The 16,837-nt window shown below is 51.5% G+C and overlaps 6 protein-coding genes across 6 annotated transcripts; 5 read left to right on the top strand and 1 right to left on the bottom strand.

Annotated features, from left to right (window-relative positions):
* Positions 1 to 20: 20 nt before the first annotated feature.
* PpBr36_06423 (uncharacterized protein) lies at positions 21 to 1,423 on the bottom strand (the record flags this gene model as incomplete). Its single annotated transcript, XM_029893568.1, has 3 exons — positions 21 to 260; positions 323 to 430; positions 494 to 1,423. 3 exons carry the CDS (start codon positions 1,421 to 1,423, stop codon positions 21 to 23), a joined length of 1,278 nt encoding a protein of 425 aa, XP_029745426.1.
* A 649-nt stretch (positions 1,424 to 2,072) lies between these two features.
* PpBr36_06422 (uncharacterized protein) lies at positions 2,073 to 3,350 on the top strand (the record flags this gene model as incomplete). The annotated part of the gene is made up of 1 exon (XM_029893567.1): positions 2,073 to 3,350. The coding sequence occupies one exon, from the start codon at positions 2,073 to 2,075 to the stop codon at positions 3,348 to 3,350; it is 1,278 nt and encodes a 425-aa protein (XP_029745425.1).
* An 896-nt stretch (positions 3,351 to 4,246) lies between these two features.
* On the top strand, positions 4,247 to 5,365 carry PpBr36_06421 (uncharacterized protein; the record flags this gene model as incomplete). The annotated part of the gene is made up of 2 exons (XM_029893566.1): positions 4,247 to 4,750; positions 4,832 to 5,365. 2 exons carry the CDS (start codon positions 4,247 to 4,249, stop codon positions 5,363 to 5,365), a joined length of 1,038 nt encoding a protein of 345 aa, XP_029745427.1.
* Positions 5,366 to 6,941: 1,576 nt separating this feature from the next.
* Positions 6,942 to 10,231, top strand: PpBr36_06420 (uncharacterized protein; the record flags this gene model as incomplete). Its single annotated transcript, XM_029893565.1, has 6 exons — positions 6,942 to 7,256; positions 7,297 to 7,403; positions 7,514 to 8,131; positions 8,215 to 8,474; positions 8,593 to 9,055; positions 9,820 to 10,231. 6 exons carry the CDS (start codon positions 6,942 to 6,944, stop codon positions 10,229 to 10,231), a joined length of 2,175 nt encoding a protein of 724 aa, XP_029746258.1.
* Positions 10,232 to 11,108: 877 nt separating this feature from the next.
* On the top strand, positions 11,109 to 13,114 carry PpBr36_06419 (uncharacterized protein; the record flags this gene model as incomplete). Its single annotated transcript, XM_029893564.1, has 4 exons — positions 11,109 to 11,297; positions 11,485 to 12,117; positions 12,237 to 12,600; positions 12,738 to 13,114. 4 exons carry the CDS (start codon positions 11,109 to 11,111, stop codon positions 13,112 to 13,114), a joined length of 1,563 nt encoding a protein of 520 aa, XP_029746527.1.
* A 1,559-nt stretch (positions 13,115 to 14,673) lies between these two features.
* PpBr36_06418 (uncharacterized protein) lies at positions 14,674 to 15,762 on the top strand (the record flags this gene model as incomplete). Its single annotated transcript, XM_029893563.1, has 3 exons — positions 14,674 to 15,094; positions 15,160 to 15,593; positions 15,721 to 15,762. 3 exons carry the CDS (start codon positions 14,674 to 14,676, stop codon positions 15,760 to 15,762), a joined length of 897 nt encoding a protein of 298 aa, XP_029746528.1.
* Between the last annotated feature and the right edge of the window lie 1,075 nt (positions 15,763 to 16,837).

Here is a 16,837-nt window from a genome sequence, read left to right as displayed (position 1 = left end):
CCTCTGTTCATTTGCCACCATTAACTACTCTTCTTCTGTTCTGGCGTGTTACCAAAAACCTTGTTCAGCCAATCGCCTGTGGCGCTGTTCGGTAGCTGAGCCGGCGACAGCTCAGCTAATGTCTGCCTCCAATCCGTGATGCTGTGTACTTCTCTTCCTAGAAGCCCTTCATTGACGGCCGTGTCTTCACGATCATAGACAAGCCCTCTGAAACTGCACTCTGTTATCTTGCCATAACGTACCGTCATGTGTGCTTGGAACTGTATCCTCTGGAATTTAGCTTGGAAAAGTGGTGAAGCGGCAGGAGAATGATGGTACTCACGGTTGGCAACACGCCTGCCGGCGGTGGCGGCCTTTTCCTTACATCCGTTTCAGTAGGGTGAGTTGAGAATGTGAACTGCGGAGTTTGATTGTATATCCACGCCTCCGACTAGAAAGTTTGATTGTCAGTTTTCACATGGGCCGCCACAAAGCCAGTCAGAGCACCACTTACCGAGAGTTCGTCGTACCCCTTGTCAACATCTGGAATGCTCCGCACAGAGCGATTAATGGCGTACACAAGGCCATTATCGGGCCCACACAGATGTTTGTACGTTTCTTTGAACTCATCAACAACCATGGCCTCAAAGAAGGATTCGCTGAACGCGCCACGGTCGAGCGGCGTGCCGTCGCCGCTGACGTTGCGAACGGGCGAGCGCACGCTGCCAGCGCCGCGGGTCTTGAGATACGAGCCTGCCATGGGAGGACGCAACAGGGGACCGATCTGGTTGACGTAGGGCGAGTTGATGAGGCAGGTGCCGTGGTGCAGCGAGCGCAGGCGGGTGACGCGGTAGGCGGACCCCGAGACCTTGAAGGTCTTTTTGGCCTCGCTGAAGGGCTTCGGCAACAGGTCCATGACGATGTCGTGGCGGTCGTTGACCCGGACCGCGGGCACGCCGATCCGGTCCCGCAGGGCGCGCACCACCATTTCGGCGTGCCGGTCGCGGTCGAACTCGGCCGTCGGGAAGATGACGCTCCAGTTCACGTTTCCCCAGTCGTGGAACACAGTGCCGCCGCCGGACCGTCGACGCACCAGGTTGACTGGGACCTTCTGGTCTTGATTTGGAGGGAGTCCCGGCAGGCCCGAGCGCAGACGGCCGAGATCGACCTCAAGCCAGGGGTTCTGGCTGCGGCCTATAATGACACTGGGGCTATTGATGTACATGAACAGCACGGTCGAGGCCGGGTGGGAGACCTCGAGGAGGTGCTGCTCGGCGGCGAGGTTTAGGTAGGGGTCCCTCTCCGTCGAGACGTAGATCTGCAGCTTGTTTTCTTCGTTCATGGCGTGTCTGGTCAGGTCATTACCCTGCAGCCTGCGCAAGGTATTCCTCATGAGCAAGCCCCGTCGGCCGAGGGACCGGAGCCCACTCGCGACAGTAGCCATGGCAGAGGTGTTGCCCTCAAACCCCCTCCCCTGTCTTTATAAACCTTCCAGTATGGTTTTCAGAGAGTCTGGATTTTAGGCGACTGCTCTGATCATTGAATTGACCTAGGTGCCTGGGTAGGAAGGTGAGAAGACGTCGTTCGGTGGGCGGCGTGACGGATCAATGTTGACTTCTCGACTAAGGTACTTACTTGGTCCCTTAGGTTATGGATATAACGAAACACATTGGTAGCCCAGTGATGCAAGAGAGGTGATCACGTGTAAGCCTTGTCAAAAAGAATTCAATGTTGGAGACCATGGCTTGCATAGATGAGATGAAAGCTGCAGGGACTCTAAAATAGGCTTAGCGTATCGAATCCCTGTCTGGTTGGCATCACACCCACCAACCACCAACCGCCCCACCAGCGCCGATCATCGCAATGAATTTCGACGTGGGGTCATGAACTCGATGACTCCCAATGCCTTCAGGTGTTCACTGTTTTCCAGCAAAGTCTGCTCCTCTTCTGTCTGCTTGTGAATTCCTAAGGAAGCTACTCTCGGACTGATAGCGGCAAATATAGTGAGTTGCCCCTGAACTCTATTCTCGCTTTGTTTTGCTGCACCAGCATCTTTTCAGCAGACACTGACGGTGCCCACTTACAGCATCGCCATGTCGACCTTTGGCACAACGTTCCGCGTAACCACCTACGGCGAGTCGCACTGCCGTTCTGTGGGATGCATTGTCGATGGATGCCCGCCAGGCATGCAATTGACCGAGGCTGATATCCAGCCACACATGGATAGGAGGCGGCCTGGACAGTCCGACATCACGACACCCCGCAATGAGGAGGACAAGGTCGAGATCCAGTCGGGCACCGAGTTCGGCGTCACCTTGGGCACCCCTATCGGCATGCGCGTCATGAACAAGGACCAGAGGCCAAAGGACTACGGCAACTCTACCATGGACAGGTTCCCACGACCCAGCCACGCCGATTGGACATACCTCGAGAAGTACGGCGTCAAGGCGAGCAGTGGCGGCGGCAGGAGCAGCGCCCGCGAGACCATTGGCCGAGTCGCAGCCGGTGCCATTGCTGAGAAGTACCTGAAGCTGGCATATGGTGTTGAGATTGTGGCCTTTGTCAGCTCCGTTGGCACCCAGTTCCTCTTCCCGCCATCCGTTGAACACCCCACCCCATGCACGAACCCCGATTTCCTAAGCCTCCTGCAGACCATCGACAGGAAGCAGGTGGATTCGCACCTCCCCGTACGATGCCCGGATGCGGAAGCATCCGCAAAGATGAGAGATTACATTGCGGGCTTCAAGGACCGCAACGACAGCATCGGTGGTACCGTTCACTGCGTCATCCGCAACGCGCCATCCGGCCTGGGTGAGCCTTGCTTCGACAAGTTGGAGGCCAAGCTGGCGCATGCTATGCTCAGCATTCCTGCCACAAAGGGCTTCGAGATTGGATCTGGTTTTGCAGGTTGCCAAATCCCAGGCTCAATACACAATGACCCGTTCATCAAGGCTGAAGAGGCGACCCCCTCGGCGCAAAATGGCGCGCAGCACTTTGGCCAGAGCCGACCCAAGCTGACTACCAAGACCAACTTCTCCGGTGGAATCCAGGGTGGTATCAGCAACGGCGCACCCATTTACTTTAGCGTGGCCTTCAAGCCTCCGGCAACAATTGGTCAGGAACAAAAGACTGCGACCTACGATGGTGACTCGGAGGGAATTTTGGCTGCTAAGGGAAGGCATGATCCCTGCGTTGTGCCTCGTGCTGTGCCCATAGTCGAGGCCATGGCCGCACTCGTTCTTATGGATGCCGTTCTTACGCAGCAGGCTAGGCATACTGCAAAGAGCTTGCTGCCGCCACTCAGCCAGACCTTGCCATCGCAGCCGCCGTCTGGAAACGGCGTATCAGAACATGTGGCGAGCAACCAATGAAATCGAAGTTTCTGATTTTTCAGGTTCAGTGTCAAATATAATCAATCTTAGCGTCTGAGCGCTGGATAAAAGAAAATTTAAAAAAAAAAAAAAAAAAAGAAAGAAAGAAAGAAAAAGGGGTCCAACAAAAGTTTAGCTTGGAGTTTGTGAACACTTCTTTTCTCATTTCCAAGTTTTGTAAAAAGAATTCCCAGTTCAGGACAAAATAAGGTGCGGCGATTTGCCTAGGAAAAAGAGGTTTAGCTGAGATACCTATAAATACCTACCTTACGTTTGCGCCCTAGTGTGACCCATTCTCTGTCGCTCTTGGACATGTGTTTTTGGGGTGACATCAACAAAGCAATGTTCCTATGTATACGCGGACAGCCGAGCAGCCACATTTCTTGCGCGCATCGTCAACACCATTGGGCGTATGGAACGGTAACAATGGTGTTATTATGGCCCCGGTCGCGGCTCTGGCGGTGGCATCGAGCATGGCGGCAATAATGGAGGTGGAACGACATTTGAGGGTACAAAAGATCTGATCGATGTGGTTATGACTCCTTCCCGTTACAAGAAGACTTGACCGTTTGGCTGGTTGCCCTTCAATATACAGCACCAGCTCCGCAAACAAACACCGACAAACCCCGACCGATAGACATCGGCATCTGTATGTCTTTATGTATATATATAGTATGTCAATGAAATGGATGCTCAGACAGCTGAATTCAGTTATGGACTCGCAAATTTGGCAGGTAATATTACTTGTCGAAAATTGCCCGGTTCGGGATTTGACGATGTGGGTGCTTGGCAGCCTATAAAATCCCCGCGTCTACTCCTGCAGCTGTTCGTCCCATGCTCCTCTCTTGTACCAGTCATCCGAAATCGTTCTCATCTTAGCACACAACAGCAAAAACATGTCAACCAAATCAGAGACAAAGACCCTGCGCCTCGGCACTGCGTCGCCCTCGCCGGCGGCCACAACAGCCGAGACGCTCCTGGTGGTTGACCGACTGGCGACCCTTGCCGCTGACCAAAACGTTGATCTCCTGCTCCTCCCAGAGGCATTCCTCGGCGGCTACCCACGTGGCACATCGTTCGGAAGTGTTATTGGAAGCCGCTCGGATGAGGGCCGTGAGGAATTCCGCCAGTACTTTCGCGGTGCTGTCGATCTCGGCGACGTCATCGGCGAGGGCGGTGCCGGTGCCGGAGGCAAGTGGGTGAGGCGAGAACTCGACGGGGAGGGCGAGGCCAGGACCCGTGGCGACGGCACGAGGGAGAAGCTCGAAGACATCGCTCGGAGGACCGGCGTCTTTGTTGTTGTCGGGCTGATTGAGAGGGCCGGAGGCAGTCTCTACTGCGCCGTTGTCTACGTTTGCCCCGGCTTGGGTATTATTGGAAAACGAAGAAAGGTCATGCCCGTGAGTTATATTCCATTTCATTTCAAGTTATGGCCTTGTCTCTTTTTTTTTCTCAGGCACGCGAAGACTGAGATTAAACAGACCGGCAGCGAACGCCTTGTATGGGCCCAGGGGTCTCCGGCCACACTCCGAGCAGTCACAACGACAATTCGCGGCGTCCGCCTCAACCTGGCAGCCGCTATCTGCTGGGAGAGTTACATGCCCATGCTCAGGCAGGCGCTCTACCAGCAAAACATCAATCTCTACCTCGCCCCGACGGCCGACGGCCGCGACACGTGGCTGTCCCTGATGCGCACGATCGGGTGCGAGGGGCGGTGCTACGTCGTGAGCTCCAACATGTGTGTACCATCCAAGGGTAGCGATGTGAGCGAGGGTGAAGCCTCGACCGCGGAGCAGCCGTTCGTCTCGCGCGGCGGGTCGTGCATCACGGGACCCATGGGCGCTGTCCTCGCCGGGCCTCAGTGGGAGAACCACCAGGACATTATCTACGCTGATGTCGACTTTGAGGACTGTATCAGAGGGAGGCTGGACCTGGATGCTGCAGGAAGCTACTCGAGAAACGACTCGTTCAAGTTTTTTGTCGAGGGGCTGGACATGAGCCCGTTGCCTTATTGAATTGATGAGTATAATAAGCACAGGCATACGGCAACGAGCGAGATCATAGAGTAGTTTGTTGAGCAAAATATCTATGATCACATATCAAAGGAGCGAGGGTGTAGGGATGAAAACTTGACATTTTGGTATAGAATTTCCACATGAGTGAGAAAATCAAGGATCACGGATACCAAATAATATTTGTCATCTCCCCAGGAAGCTCCATGTGCCCAATGATGGATGGGGGTTCATGAAATTGTCCGGGGAATTCAAGTGAGCTTCCAGACACAGTCTCCAGGACGAGTACCGGTGCGTACCGTGGGCGGTGGCAGACCAAACAGGAAGGCAGGTGGTTGATGGGGAAGGGGTTTCCCGGTTTTGATCAAAATACGAAATTGGTTCTTCGGAATAAGCCCAAAAAAAAGATGCTTTGGATAAGAAAAGCAAACCTCTATCATCCATCCTAACAACCAAGTACCGGACAGCTTACATCTTCTTCCACTCATAGCTTGCCACGCGGACGTTCAGCCGCAGCTCTCTTTGGTCGCCAAGGTCACTAAGGGTGCTGACCGAGGTCACAACTGTTGCGGGGACACTCACACTGCTTGACAATACCGACGCGTTTTCTCCGAGGCCCAGGAAGTTCCAGAAACTCGATTTCGACGGCTAGTCGATGCCTTTCTTGTATGATATTCTGTCATATATCAAAGGTCTCAATCATCTTGGTAATGTTCAAAGACTCTACTCCAACTTGCCTCAAAATATTCAAGCTCATGACTAACAGGATCTTCCAGGTCATCCTTGCAAAGAGGACATCGTCTAAACACAGACAACGGACCAGCGTCTCTACTCTTCCGCCCTTTTATCCAGTGACCGGCTTGCCCGCATCCTTGCAGAGCCTTTACTGTTCCTATTGGATGCTTGAATATCGCGCAGGAATTGGTGACGTGCAGGTTGTCTCGTCGTGCATCAAGAACGTGGGGCTGATGCAAGCCATATCCTGCAGATGGCATGAAGCTAGCAGATGATGTTGGTTTCCATTGCTCAACTGCGAAAAGGCAACCTGTGTCTCTGCATCTCCCATTGGGTAATCTGCACGTTGTATTGCCTGCTAATATCTGCAGTTGCTGTCGAGATCCAGCATAACCTGGATTGCGCAAATGCGCAAAGGATTGGATTCCCATCCATTGCGGCTCTGCAGGCGTTGAAGCGCGGCTAGCTGGCTTGCTGGCTACTCCGCTTGAGACCAGATACGTGACTCTGAGCAAGTCAGGCTGTCAACTAATGAGCATGCGTCTCTATTTAAGCGACTACTTCCTACTTTTCATAGCCTCGATATCCCTCTGCTCTCTCAAGCTCTGGTCACAGTGTCAACGAAGCCCACTCGCAAACATCACGTCGGTTTGAAGATACAATCTAGTGCTTCTCACTGCCAAGCGGTCTTTTGTTCGGGTCTCCCCCTTAGCTCATCACACTCATGTCACTTCTCTAAAAGACCCTCGAAAATCAGAGAAACTATCATTCTTCCCGCCAGCCGCATGATGACATTCAATTCTACAACACGGACTTGCGGCTAGACGCTTCAAGCTCAAAAGCGATGAGAACTTCACCTCTCCTCGTTGTTAAACCATTAGACTTGAGGGGTCCAAAAAACTCTTATTATCGAGCTACTTCCCACATTTCTTCTCTCGATATCTTTGGTGGCTCAGGCTCTGCCATCTGCACAGCCTCTCGAATAACCCCGACATTTTACTTCTCCTCCGCCTGTTCCCGCCAGCTTGGTGGTGACGACCAAAGCATGGTCAAGGGCTCCGAGGACAAGCTAAAATCATACTTCGCGCAATCAACTGGCCGGCAGCGCCGACGAGACGGTTCATCGCCGTCGGAGTCGCAGGCCAGGTCCACTGTCAATGTGAGAAGGCCGTTATTTTGGCAAAGAATATACCGATCAGAGGTTAACAGACTCAAAGACTCAGAACTCACCCCTTACGTCTCTCAGCTCAGACAGAGGCGGTCCGAATGTGGACTCCAGCAAAATAATTAGCTCTCCATCCCAACGGTAAGTCGATTGGCTTTTCGGGCTGATTCACATCGGAAGATGTGTCGAGCATGTGTGCCGACGACACAACGTCCTTGATCAAGTTACAGTAAGCACTGACACTTTGAAAGGAGCATAACAAACTCACGCGAATCGCGCGGCGCATTTCAAACTCTTGCAAAGGCAGCATCAGAATCAAAGGGTCAGCATGGGGAGCTTGATAACATCAGCGATCATGGGTCTGACTGCTCGACCAGCAGTCGATCCACGCGTATTTCTATCGCAAGCTCCGTCACCTCTGTAGCCTCCACTTATCCTGAAAGGGTTTGGAAGCAGAAGAAGAAGGAGCTTGTCGACAAGCTGATGATACATTTTTTCGCTTACTTCAGACCTTGGATCGAGACAAATTTTGGTATCGAATCCTGTAGCGATGGCGAGCATCAAGGTGGAAGTTGTTCGGAAAATTCGCAATCGGCTGGACAGGGTGGAACAAACAGTAACAATAAGTCAACAGCCAGCCGCAAGAGACAGCAGAGACATTCCAGCGGTGAAGGTGGTGAGATGAATCCAACCGATGATGAGGACAACAAAGGGAACGGCGGAAGACGCAACAACAAAAGGGCCAGACAAGACAAGGAAGATGCCCAACAGCGAAGGTTCGCATGTCCCTACTACAAGAACAGTCCACAAGCCTTTAAGAATTACAGGACGTGTCGGATGGGTGGCTTCGCCACTACGGCCAGACTCAAGTAAGTCATCCCAGATTGGAAAATGGAGAGAAACCAGAGAGTCCAAGAGTCTATAAATATATCTGCTGACTGTCATGATCTAGGGAGCATCTCTACAGGAATCATACAAAGCCGGAGTATCAGTGCAACAGATGCCTCGAAGACTTGGGCTCAGATCAAGAGCTCGAGAACCATCAAAGATTGGACAACGCATGTGTGAAGAAAACTTCAAAGAAGGACACCCGTCTATCAAGGGCACAAGTTCAAGATCTTAAAGCCAAGAAACCATCTTTATCAGAGCACCAAAGATGGGAGGACATATATGGCAAGATCTTTCCTGGAGAGCCTTTGCCTAAAAGCCCTTGTAAGCCAGAAATCAGTTACGATCAGAAATCTGATTTTCCCACCCTATTCCTTCAAGTGCCTTTCTTGACTTTCCCAAAGTCCTGGATATCTTTAACACACGCAATTTATTGATATAGACTGCGACGGTGAACTTACCGAGCTCGAAAACCTAGGGGAATTTCTGGACAAGGAATTCCCCCCTCTTTACCGCGAGGTTCTAGAGAATGAGGTTGACCTAATGATGGGAGGCTTGGAAGCTGAACTAAAAGACAGGCTTGTCAACAAGGTACCATCGCTCTTTAGAAAACTCCTGGAAGAGTATTGTCATCAGAATTCCCTCAACAATCAGCATCATCGAGACGGGGACAGCAAGTCCCCATTACCAAGAGCGTGCCGTGATAGCAACACAAACACCCATAGCACCGCAGAAAGCTACGGTATGGCCGCGGATCGTACCCCCCATTCCATTTCAGCGGCAGCACCGCCCCTGGGGAATCAGCTATCGAACATTGATTTTGGGCATTTCGCCTCTGGGGGGCAGTTCTTTGAAGGATTTCATAGCTTGATGGATGATATTGGTGAAGGGTTTGAAAACAATGGGTGGGACTACTCTACATATGGTCCTAGCAACGGTGAGAGTGCTGCTTACTGACGCCGCCGCTTGGGCTGTCAGGGTTTCTTGTCTTCAGCAGGGAGATGTATGCAGAGTCTTGAAATCGGTTCGTCATTTGTGGTTCTTTACCCCCTATATTCGCAATGTTACAGTCACTCGCTATTTTTAAATTCTTAAAGGTCTTTTTGTTCCGATACTGCATACTACCTCAGGTCGATCTTTGATTGAGCAAAGAGCGCGTTTAGCGTTACAAGCTACGGGTGCCAACAGCAATCCCGGATGCCCCTGATCCTTGCTAAGTAAGTCTCATGATACTTGAGCCAATCAAGATGCATATTCGGCTTCCTTTATTCTATAAGCCGAACAACGACCTTGTCCCAGGTTCAAGTGCCATTGTCAATTGTGAAGATTCGTTGTACGATACGAGTAGTTGTCTTATATCACCGGATCTTTCAGGACTTGAATTAAGACAAAGCCATCTGCAGCCGTTATGGATTTATCCAGGGATCTTAGGAGGACTATAAATACACCGACAACCACGAGAGGAGCATGGACGGGCCTCAGAAATCACTACACCCACAAAGAACTCTGCGAGCCGCTCTGAAGATACATACACTCGAGTAGCACCGAACGCGCCAAACATGAGCATGGTCTCTTACGCTGACAACTCGAACTGGTTCTATCACCACCAAATCTTGGGACCTACTGTACAGTGCCACAATTTGGAGCTAACAAGACTGTCAAACAAAAGTCTGAGGTCCACCGAGAAGGTGGCCACCAAAGACTTCCTCGACTGGCTTGCGGGCGAAGGAGTCCGGCTAGAAGTTGGCCATGGACATCTTGAACCCAAAGGTGAAAACGAATGGAGATTCACAAACACGCGCGGCATAGCTAAGCTGGCCATCCTAATCAGGAGTAAGTGGAACCAGGTCGGTGTGCCGCCCGATATCTTCCTCTTCTTCCATCACACAGTCCTCAATCGGGCGATACAAGCCTTTGCCGCCCGCCAGCTGACGATCAATCGGATCAGCCACGGGGACATGGAATACGCCAGCCACAAGTATGCAACGCAGAAGGAGGCACATGACAAGCACGTGTTCTTCTTGGAGCAACTTGCCGGCGCCGTCTTGATCCTCGTTCAGGGATGGTTCTGGGCAGAGTAACAGAGACGAGTTAGACTGACTTGATCGCAGTGGCATACTGTCCGTTTGTTGTTGTCTTTTATGAGAATCAGTTTTCCTTATGTAACCTTTCCACAGTATAAATATTCGGGATATATAGCATGTCTCAAATCACTATTTTTTTTTCTTGAAATGTGAATCGCGTGCCAGTTTCTATGGCTCTGTCTTGTGATTGATCGCGAATCCCAAATTGAGTATGACAATTGATTTTGACCCGTGGATATTGGGCGACAAACAGAAAAATGAACTTGGCTAATATATATAAAGCTTGTCGTCAAATTAAACTAATTTTATAACAAAGAAAACCGGCGCAGAATCTGCGCGGCCGTTGGCCCCGGGATCTCGTCCTGTTATTTCATCCCTTGTTCGGACTATTACCTCCGGAGTTACGGAAGAAGGAAGAAACACAGAGAAGATAATAACAAAGAGACATGATTCTACATGCATAGAATGCCCCGCTGGATGAACAATGTAGTTTGCTCGTTTGTGCCCAAAGATGAGGGCGAGTTGGCTGGACGCCTTTGGCAGTGATAATACTGTAATTTTTGAAAGATGCGCCCGCCATAGAGGTCATGGTTTGCCGAAGTCTCCCAGCAGCTCTATTACTGAACGAGAAGAAGGAGCCAAGGAATTGGGGAATTGGTGGCCATGTGGTACCAGTATGCTGACTAATAAATCTCCGAACCTTGTTCGTCCTTGGCATTCCCACGCTTCTCCACTCAACGTGCCTCCAGACAAGCAAGGTACGTGCTGCCATCTTTAATACCTATCCCCCGCTCCCAAAACACCATACCTTGTAAGAGGCTTCAGACCTCGAATGACGTCTGCAGGGGGCGACTGATTCTCAGTCTCATGCATGATGGCGCCCGTCTCGACGTGGGCGAAAGAAGCTTTCGCAGCTGTCAACGGGGAGCCTGTCGAAGCAGTCCCCACCCAGGCCGAGCCTGACGAAGACCAGTCCCCATCCGACGATGAATGGAACGGCCAGCCCTGGCAATGCGATCTGCCGGCCGAGCTCACAACCACCATCTACTCGTCACATCAAGCTGTGCGTGAGGGCATTGACGCCTGGGCAGCCGAACAACATATCGATCTCACATCGGTTAGGACGTCGCGAAAAAGGGGAGCTCTTCAAGGAGGTCCTTGGCTGCCGCCACCGTCTGCAGCGCCGCGATGTCCCAGAGACAGGTCATCGTCATACAACCACCGCCAGGACAGCGCTTTGCACTTGGCAGGTCGTGTTGCAGACCAAAAAGTCGGCCAAAGGGCTCTGGAGCATCCGCATGTACAACAACTTACACACTGGACACGCTCCGTACCAGCAGTTCAAAGTCCGGAGGCGAGCCACCCGGTCCAGGGACTTGTTCACTACCAAAGAACATGCTGCCGAGTTTACCCGCCTTGCTGTCAATCCCACCGTGCCCTCCAAAACCATCTTCGACCACATGAACAACAAGTTCCCAGACGCTGGCTTCGAAATCGCCGATGTTTACAGATACAGGGCCGATCTTCGCCGGGCCCGCCGGCATGGTGATCCTACAGCCGAGGCCACCTTCCGCACCGCTGAGTCGGGCTCGCTTCCTGATCCGGACCCAGCACAGCCTGCTACCGCCGCCGATACCAAAACCACCAGTTCCGGCTCCGTCACGAAACCCAAGCGCAAGTCTCCGGCAGAGCGCAAACTCACAACTCCCGAGCTCCAAGCCATGGAACGCATGTTTTTGTCACCACATATCAGTGTTATCGATATTGCCAAGGCTTTCAAGATCGGCTCAAAGACGGTGATGAAACACAAAAAACGATTCGAGAGCGTTGGAAAGGTTACCCGGAAAACACCAGAACCCAAATTCAAGCAGTTCCATCTGGAAGTACGTATGAGCACTTGCTAAATTTGACTGTTATCTGGCCAAAAAAAATACACCTGAATTGGTTCAAAGAGGACTTTTGAAAGGCCCAGTAGCGCAATTCAATGCTGACTGTTCCGTAGAAGCTTCTCGAACTGCTCGACAAGGACGACAGCCTGGGGCTAAGTGATCTCCAAAAGTTTTTGGACGATAACTACAATGTCAAAGTCAGCAGGGCCTGGATCAGCACAAAGCTCACGCGAGCAAATCGAGCGCGCAGGTTCAAACAAACCCAGCCGCCGATCGAACCACCTGCTGAATCCGACGAGGTTCAAATCGAAGCCGACGCTAATGCAGACCCCATACCAGATCAGGGAGAGGTTGGGACAGAACTACAGCTTGAACCGATTGTTGAGCCCGCGCCAGAGGAGAAGCAGGATGATGCAAGCGGAGAGCTTGAGTCTAAAATGCTGCCGATGGGTATAGATCGACACGCCGAGATGAATGGTCAGCCATTGTTCTCGTGCCCGTATTACAGAAATGATCAGTGGAGATTTATCAACAGCACCGCCTGTCGATTGGGTTTCCCAAGGATCCATGATTTGAAGTAAGCCATAAAGACCGAATTGAACATGTGTGAGAAGCTAACGATTCCAGGCTCCACCTAAGCCAGTATCATACCAATCCGAGGTATATCTGTTTTCGCTGTAACGAAATCTTCATCGACAGTCCAAGTCTTGAGCAGCACCAAAGACAGGAAACAGCCTGCCCGCTACGGGAAAGACAGTACCGCGTTGGCATGAGTTGGGAACAGGAAGAAAAAGTTCGCAGGCAACAAGCGATACCCCGACAAGGCCAGACCCACGCATGGCTCAAGATTTACGACATTTTATTCCCAGGATCGGGCTTGGCGGCATCCAACCCTATGGTAGACGTTGCTGTGACTGCACCGACAACAGGCGTCGATCCATTCTTGTGGGAGAGCGAACGCAGCGTTCCAGCCGAACTGCAAGGCACATGACAAAAGACCCAATCACATTGCTTGGTGGTCTCAGTTGCATCAACAATGGCCACCAAACATGGTCTCACGAACGTAAAGGCAGATCTGCACGCGCAGGGATGTGCATCCAACATTCGTTTGTTTACCTTGGATTCTCGGCTTTAATATCCTTGAAAAGTCGACAATACTTGCCTCGGGATGACATTATCCAAGCTGACAGGTCATTGTTACTTCGGTTTCACTTGAACCAGCGCGAGTAGGTACTAATATTCTCGGCATATCACATCGCCGAATGGTTCAAGGATCGGCTGAGCTTTCGGGAGTCACTTCTTACGATGGTACAACTGACAGGATAACAACATCGCTGTGATGGGCAATCTGATCAATAACAATATTGATTAACTGGCCATCATTTTGGTTGGCTATATCACGGCCCGTCGAGTTGAGTAATACAGCATCGGAACAAAAGAGACCGAGTGCAGTTGAGCCCCCGCACATTGGCGTTCATAGATCCGAGGAGGCGGGGTGCGTCTGCATACCCACGGCTTTGCTCGTAGGGGTCTTGCCCTTAACTGGAATATGACTGCTTTGCGGTGCGAGAAGCCTGAGCCATATTGGAACGGATGGAAACTCATTCCGCATTCGGAGATTTGCGGTGATCGTCTTGCATCGGCTGTTCATCCGGGCAGCAGGCAACCGACCGTGTCCATGGTACTGCAGCAAATACATGGCCATTTCCCAAGCGATCAGGGGAAGTGTTCGGTTGCAATTGATTGCTTACTACCTAGCTAGCTCGCTCATATATGCGATCAAGGGCAAAGCCGTCTGTCGGTCTACCCGTTTGGCGGTCCCGACATGAGCGCGCGATCTTCGCCCCGGTCCACACCGACCAACGGGAAAAGAAAAGATCATCCAGGTGATTGTAATATGGTAAACTTGAACTTTTTTCTTTTTAATTTTTGCCTCTCCTCGTTTCCCGTCACCGTGGGCCATTTGGTAGCCACGAGCCCATGAGGCGGAATGCCAAGACATGAAATGCGAACCTTGATGGCTGGCGCCAAGAAAATGTCTGCACCTCGAAGCGGGGAGCGACCATGTTCGCAGCTGTTGAAGCTTGCATTTTTTCACTCGGATGCGCCGTTGGCTCTCTGGAAATCTAAAAAAAAAAAAAAAAAAAAGGCCAAAAAACTTCCAAGCCCAGATCCTTGGGCGTTTGTCAGTTTCTCCATCTCACCGCTGGGGATACCTTGGCAAGACACCCTGATGGCCCTCCTGCCGGGCAACGTCCCAGTCGGTTGCCATGATTCTGTTCCCGGAATGGAAGGTGAGGGATTAACAGAACATGACACTGTCGAAGAGTTTTTCGCTGGCTTGGGAGGCATTAAAATATATATAAATGTCAATGCCTGTGGTTTTTGATTAGGCGTTGTTTGTTTGTGCACGCATCCATCTCGGGCTTCAGAACAGTCTAGCGAACGTTGAAATCATTACGTCGCGCCGCCTCTCGCCCGGTCTCTTTAAACCCAACTTCTGGAGACCAGAGCAACCAAAATTTGCAGCGGCAGCACTTTTCCGACAAGATGAAGACGTTCAGCATCATACTCGCTGCATCTCTGGCAGTTACAGCCGTGGCCCTCCCAGCTGGAGGTGGTGAATTGGATCGGGTTCATACCGTTACCGTCCAGGCCTCGAATACCGCGGCAACTCCAGCACCGACCTGGAACTGGCGTGAGGGTGCCGTAGACTCGTATCCCATCCACTCCTCTTGCAACGGCACCGAGCGTCTGCAACTGGCTCGCGCATTGGATGAGACGGTCACCCTGGCCCGCCAGGCTCGTGACCACATCCTCCGCTTCGGCAAGACATCTAGCCTTTACTCCAAGTACTTTGGCAACGCCTCCACGGCCGAGCCGATTGGCTGGTACCACAAGCTCGTCAGCGGTGACAAGGCCGGAATGTGGTTCCGCTGCGATGATATTGATGGCAACTGCCACCAAGAAGGTACGGCATCTTTACTCCCTGTACATATTTGTCCCTTGGCGTGATACTGACTTGTAGCTGACCAGGCTGGGGCGGCCACTGGCGAGGCGAGAACGCAACTTCCGAGACCGTCATATGTCCCCTCTCGTACACGACCCGCAAGTCCCTCGAGGGCCTCTGCGGCTTCGGCTACACCGTGGCTACCGGAAAGCTCAACACCTTCTGGGCCGGCGACCTGATGCACCGCATCTTCCATCTGGAGCCCGTCGGCGAGGGCGTCCTCGAGCACTATGCCGACTCGCACTCGGAGTGCCTGGCGCTTGCCAAGTCGGACCCTGCCAAGGCCGTCCGCAACTCGCACACGCTGCAGTACTTTGCGCTCGACGTCTATGCTTACGACATTGTGCTGCCTGGAGAGGGATGTGCCGGCAAGTCTCCCTCGGCCAGCAGTGATGGTGGCCATGTGGCTCCGTCGACGACCACTACTTCCCTGCCCACACAGACTAGGGCTGCCCCGGCTGTAAGTTTTTGAAAAAAAAAAAAAAAAAAAAGAAAAAAAAAACCCCTGCTCTTCTTTCGACCGAGTGAAAATACTACTACGTTTCCCCATGAAAGAGCACATGACTGACTCTGCGCCTTCTATTCAGGAGTGCCACACACACGCCGATGGCGTCGTGCACTGTTCCTAATCTCCGCGCTTCCGCGGATTGCTTTTAAAATTTAATACTTAATCCCGACAGCCAAAAATCGGATGTCTTCTGAGCATGGATTACTTACTGGGCGTGGTTGGAAAGGGAGGACCAAAAGCTCGGCCGATGCTGGGTATGATATGATTCACGATAGACCAGCTTTGATATAGATACGTCTAGACACCTTTGATCCGAATGTAATGAACACAGTCATTCTTGCTCGATACTAGGCCTTTGATGCGAAACTAAAATGTAAGCTGAGTAGAGACGCGGCTTGCAACCATCCGCCTCTGGACATGATATAATCTGCCCTAGACTGGAACTAGATCTAGCAGTAGACGTAGAATGATTCGACGCTCAAGCCAACTTTGGGCGCAACCCCGAAAACGAAACGTCATGTACATTTTAGCAAGTTTACCTCGATAACGGGGGACCAGCCCACACGGTACTGTATCTGATGTGAGAGAGAGCTTGGCAAAATACGGGCGCAATGAGACAGAACGGACGTCGAGCTAGAGCAGTGGCGCAACAAAATTTCAGGGGCCTCCCGGATTTGCCTTGCTATATACAAGGCCGACTAAGGAACAGTTCTTGAAACTCTGGACGTGGGTCTGATGCCTTAGGTGCATTTAGCCCATAACAGCAGAAAATAAGAAAATGTTAAAAAATGAAAAATAAAAAATAAAAAGGACAAAAGAAGGCGGGAAGAGAATAAAAAGAAAACAAGCAGCACTCGATGTAATAATTTTGGACTGTTTGGAGCTGGTTCATTCACAACAACTTTTTGTACTCTATGTTGGCGAATGGTGAATACAGACAAATTTCAACGCTGGTATCATTTTACCCTCCTAAATGATGCAGGAACACGGACATGCATGAATTCTCCGACGGAGCGGGCAGCGGGAGCAAATAACGGGAGTGCTGCATGATCAATCAAGACAGACAGAAAAAAAAAAAAGCCACCGCTCATTGACATTGGTTAGACGAAATTCTGCAAGCTGCTGTGCTCTAATAACCAAGCAGTAGCGTGCAGCATAGTAAAGGGGGGCGCGCCGCGCAGCAGAAAAAAAAAAAA

The sequence above is a fragment of the Pyricularia pennisetigena genome (assembly GCF_004337985.1).
Source record: "Pyricularia pennisetigena strain Br36 chromosome 4 map unlocalized Pyricularia_pennisetigena_Br36_Scf_6, whole genome shotgun sequence".
Taxonomy (NCBI): Eukaryota; Fungi; Ascomycota; class Sordariomycetes; order Magnaporthales; family Pyriculariaceae; genus Pyricularia; species Pyricularia pennisetigena.
This window is presented reverse-complemented; position numbering and strand designations above follow the sequence as displayed.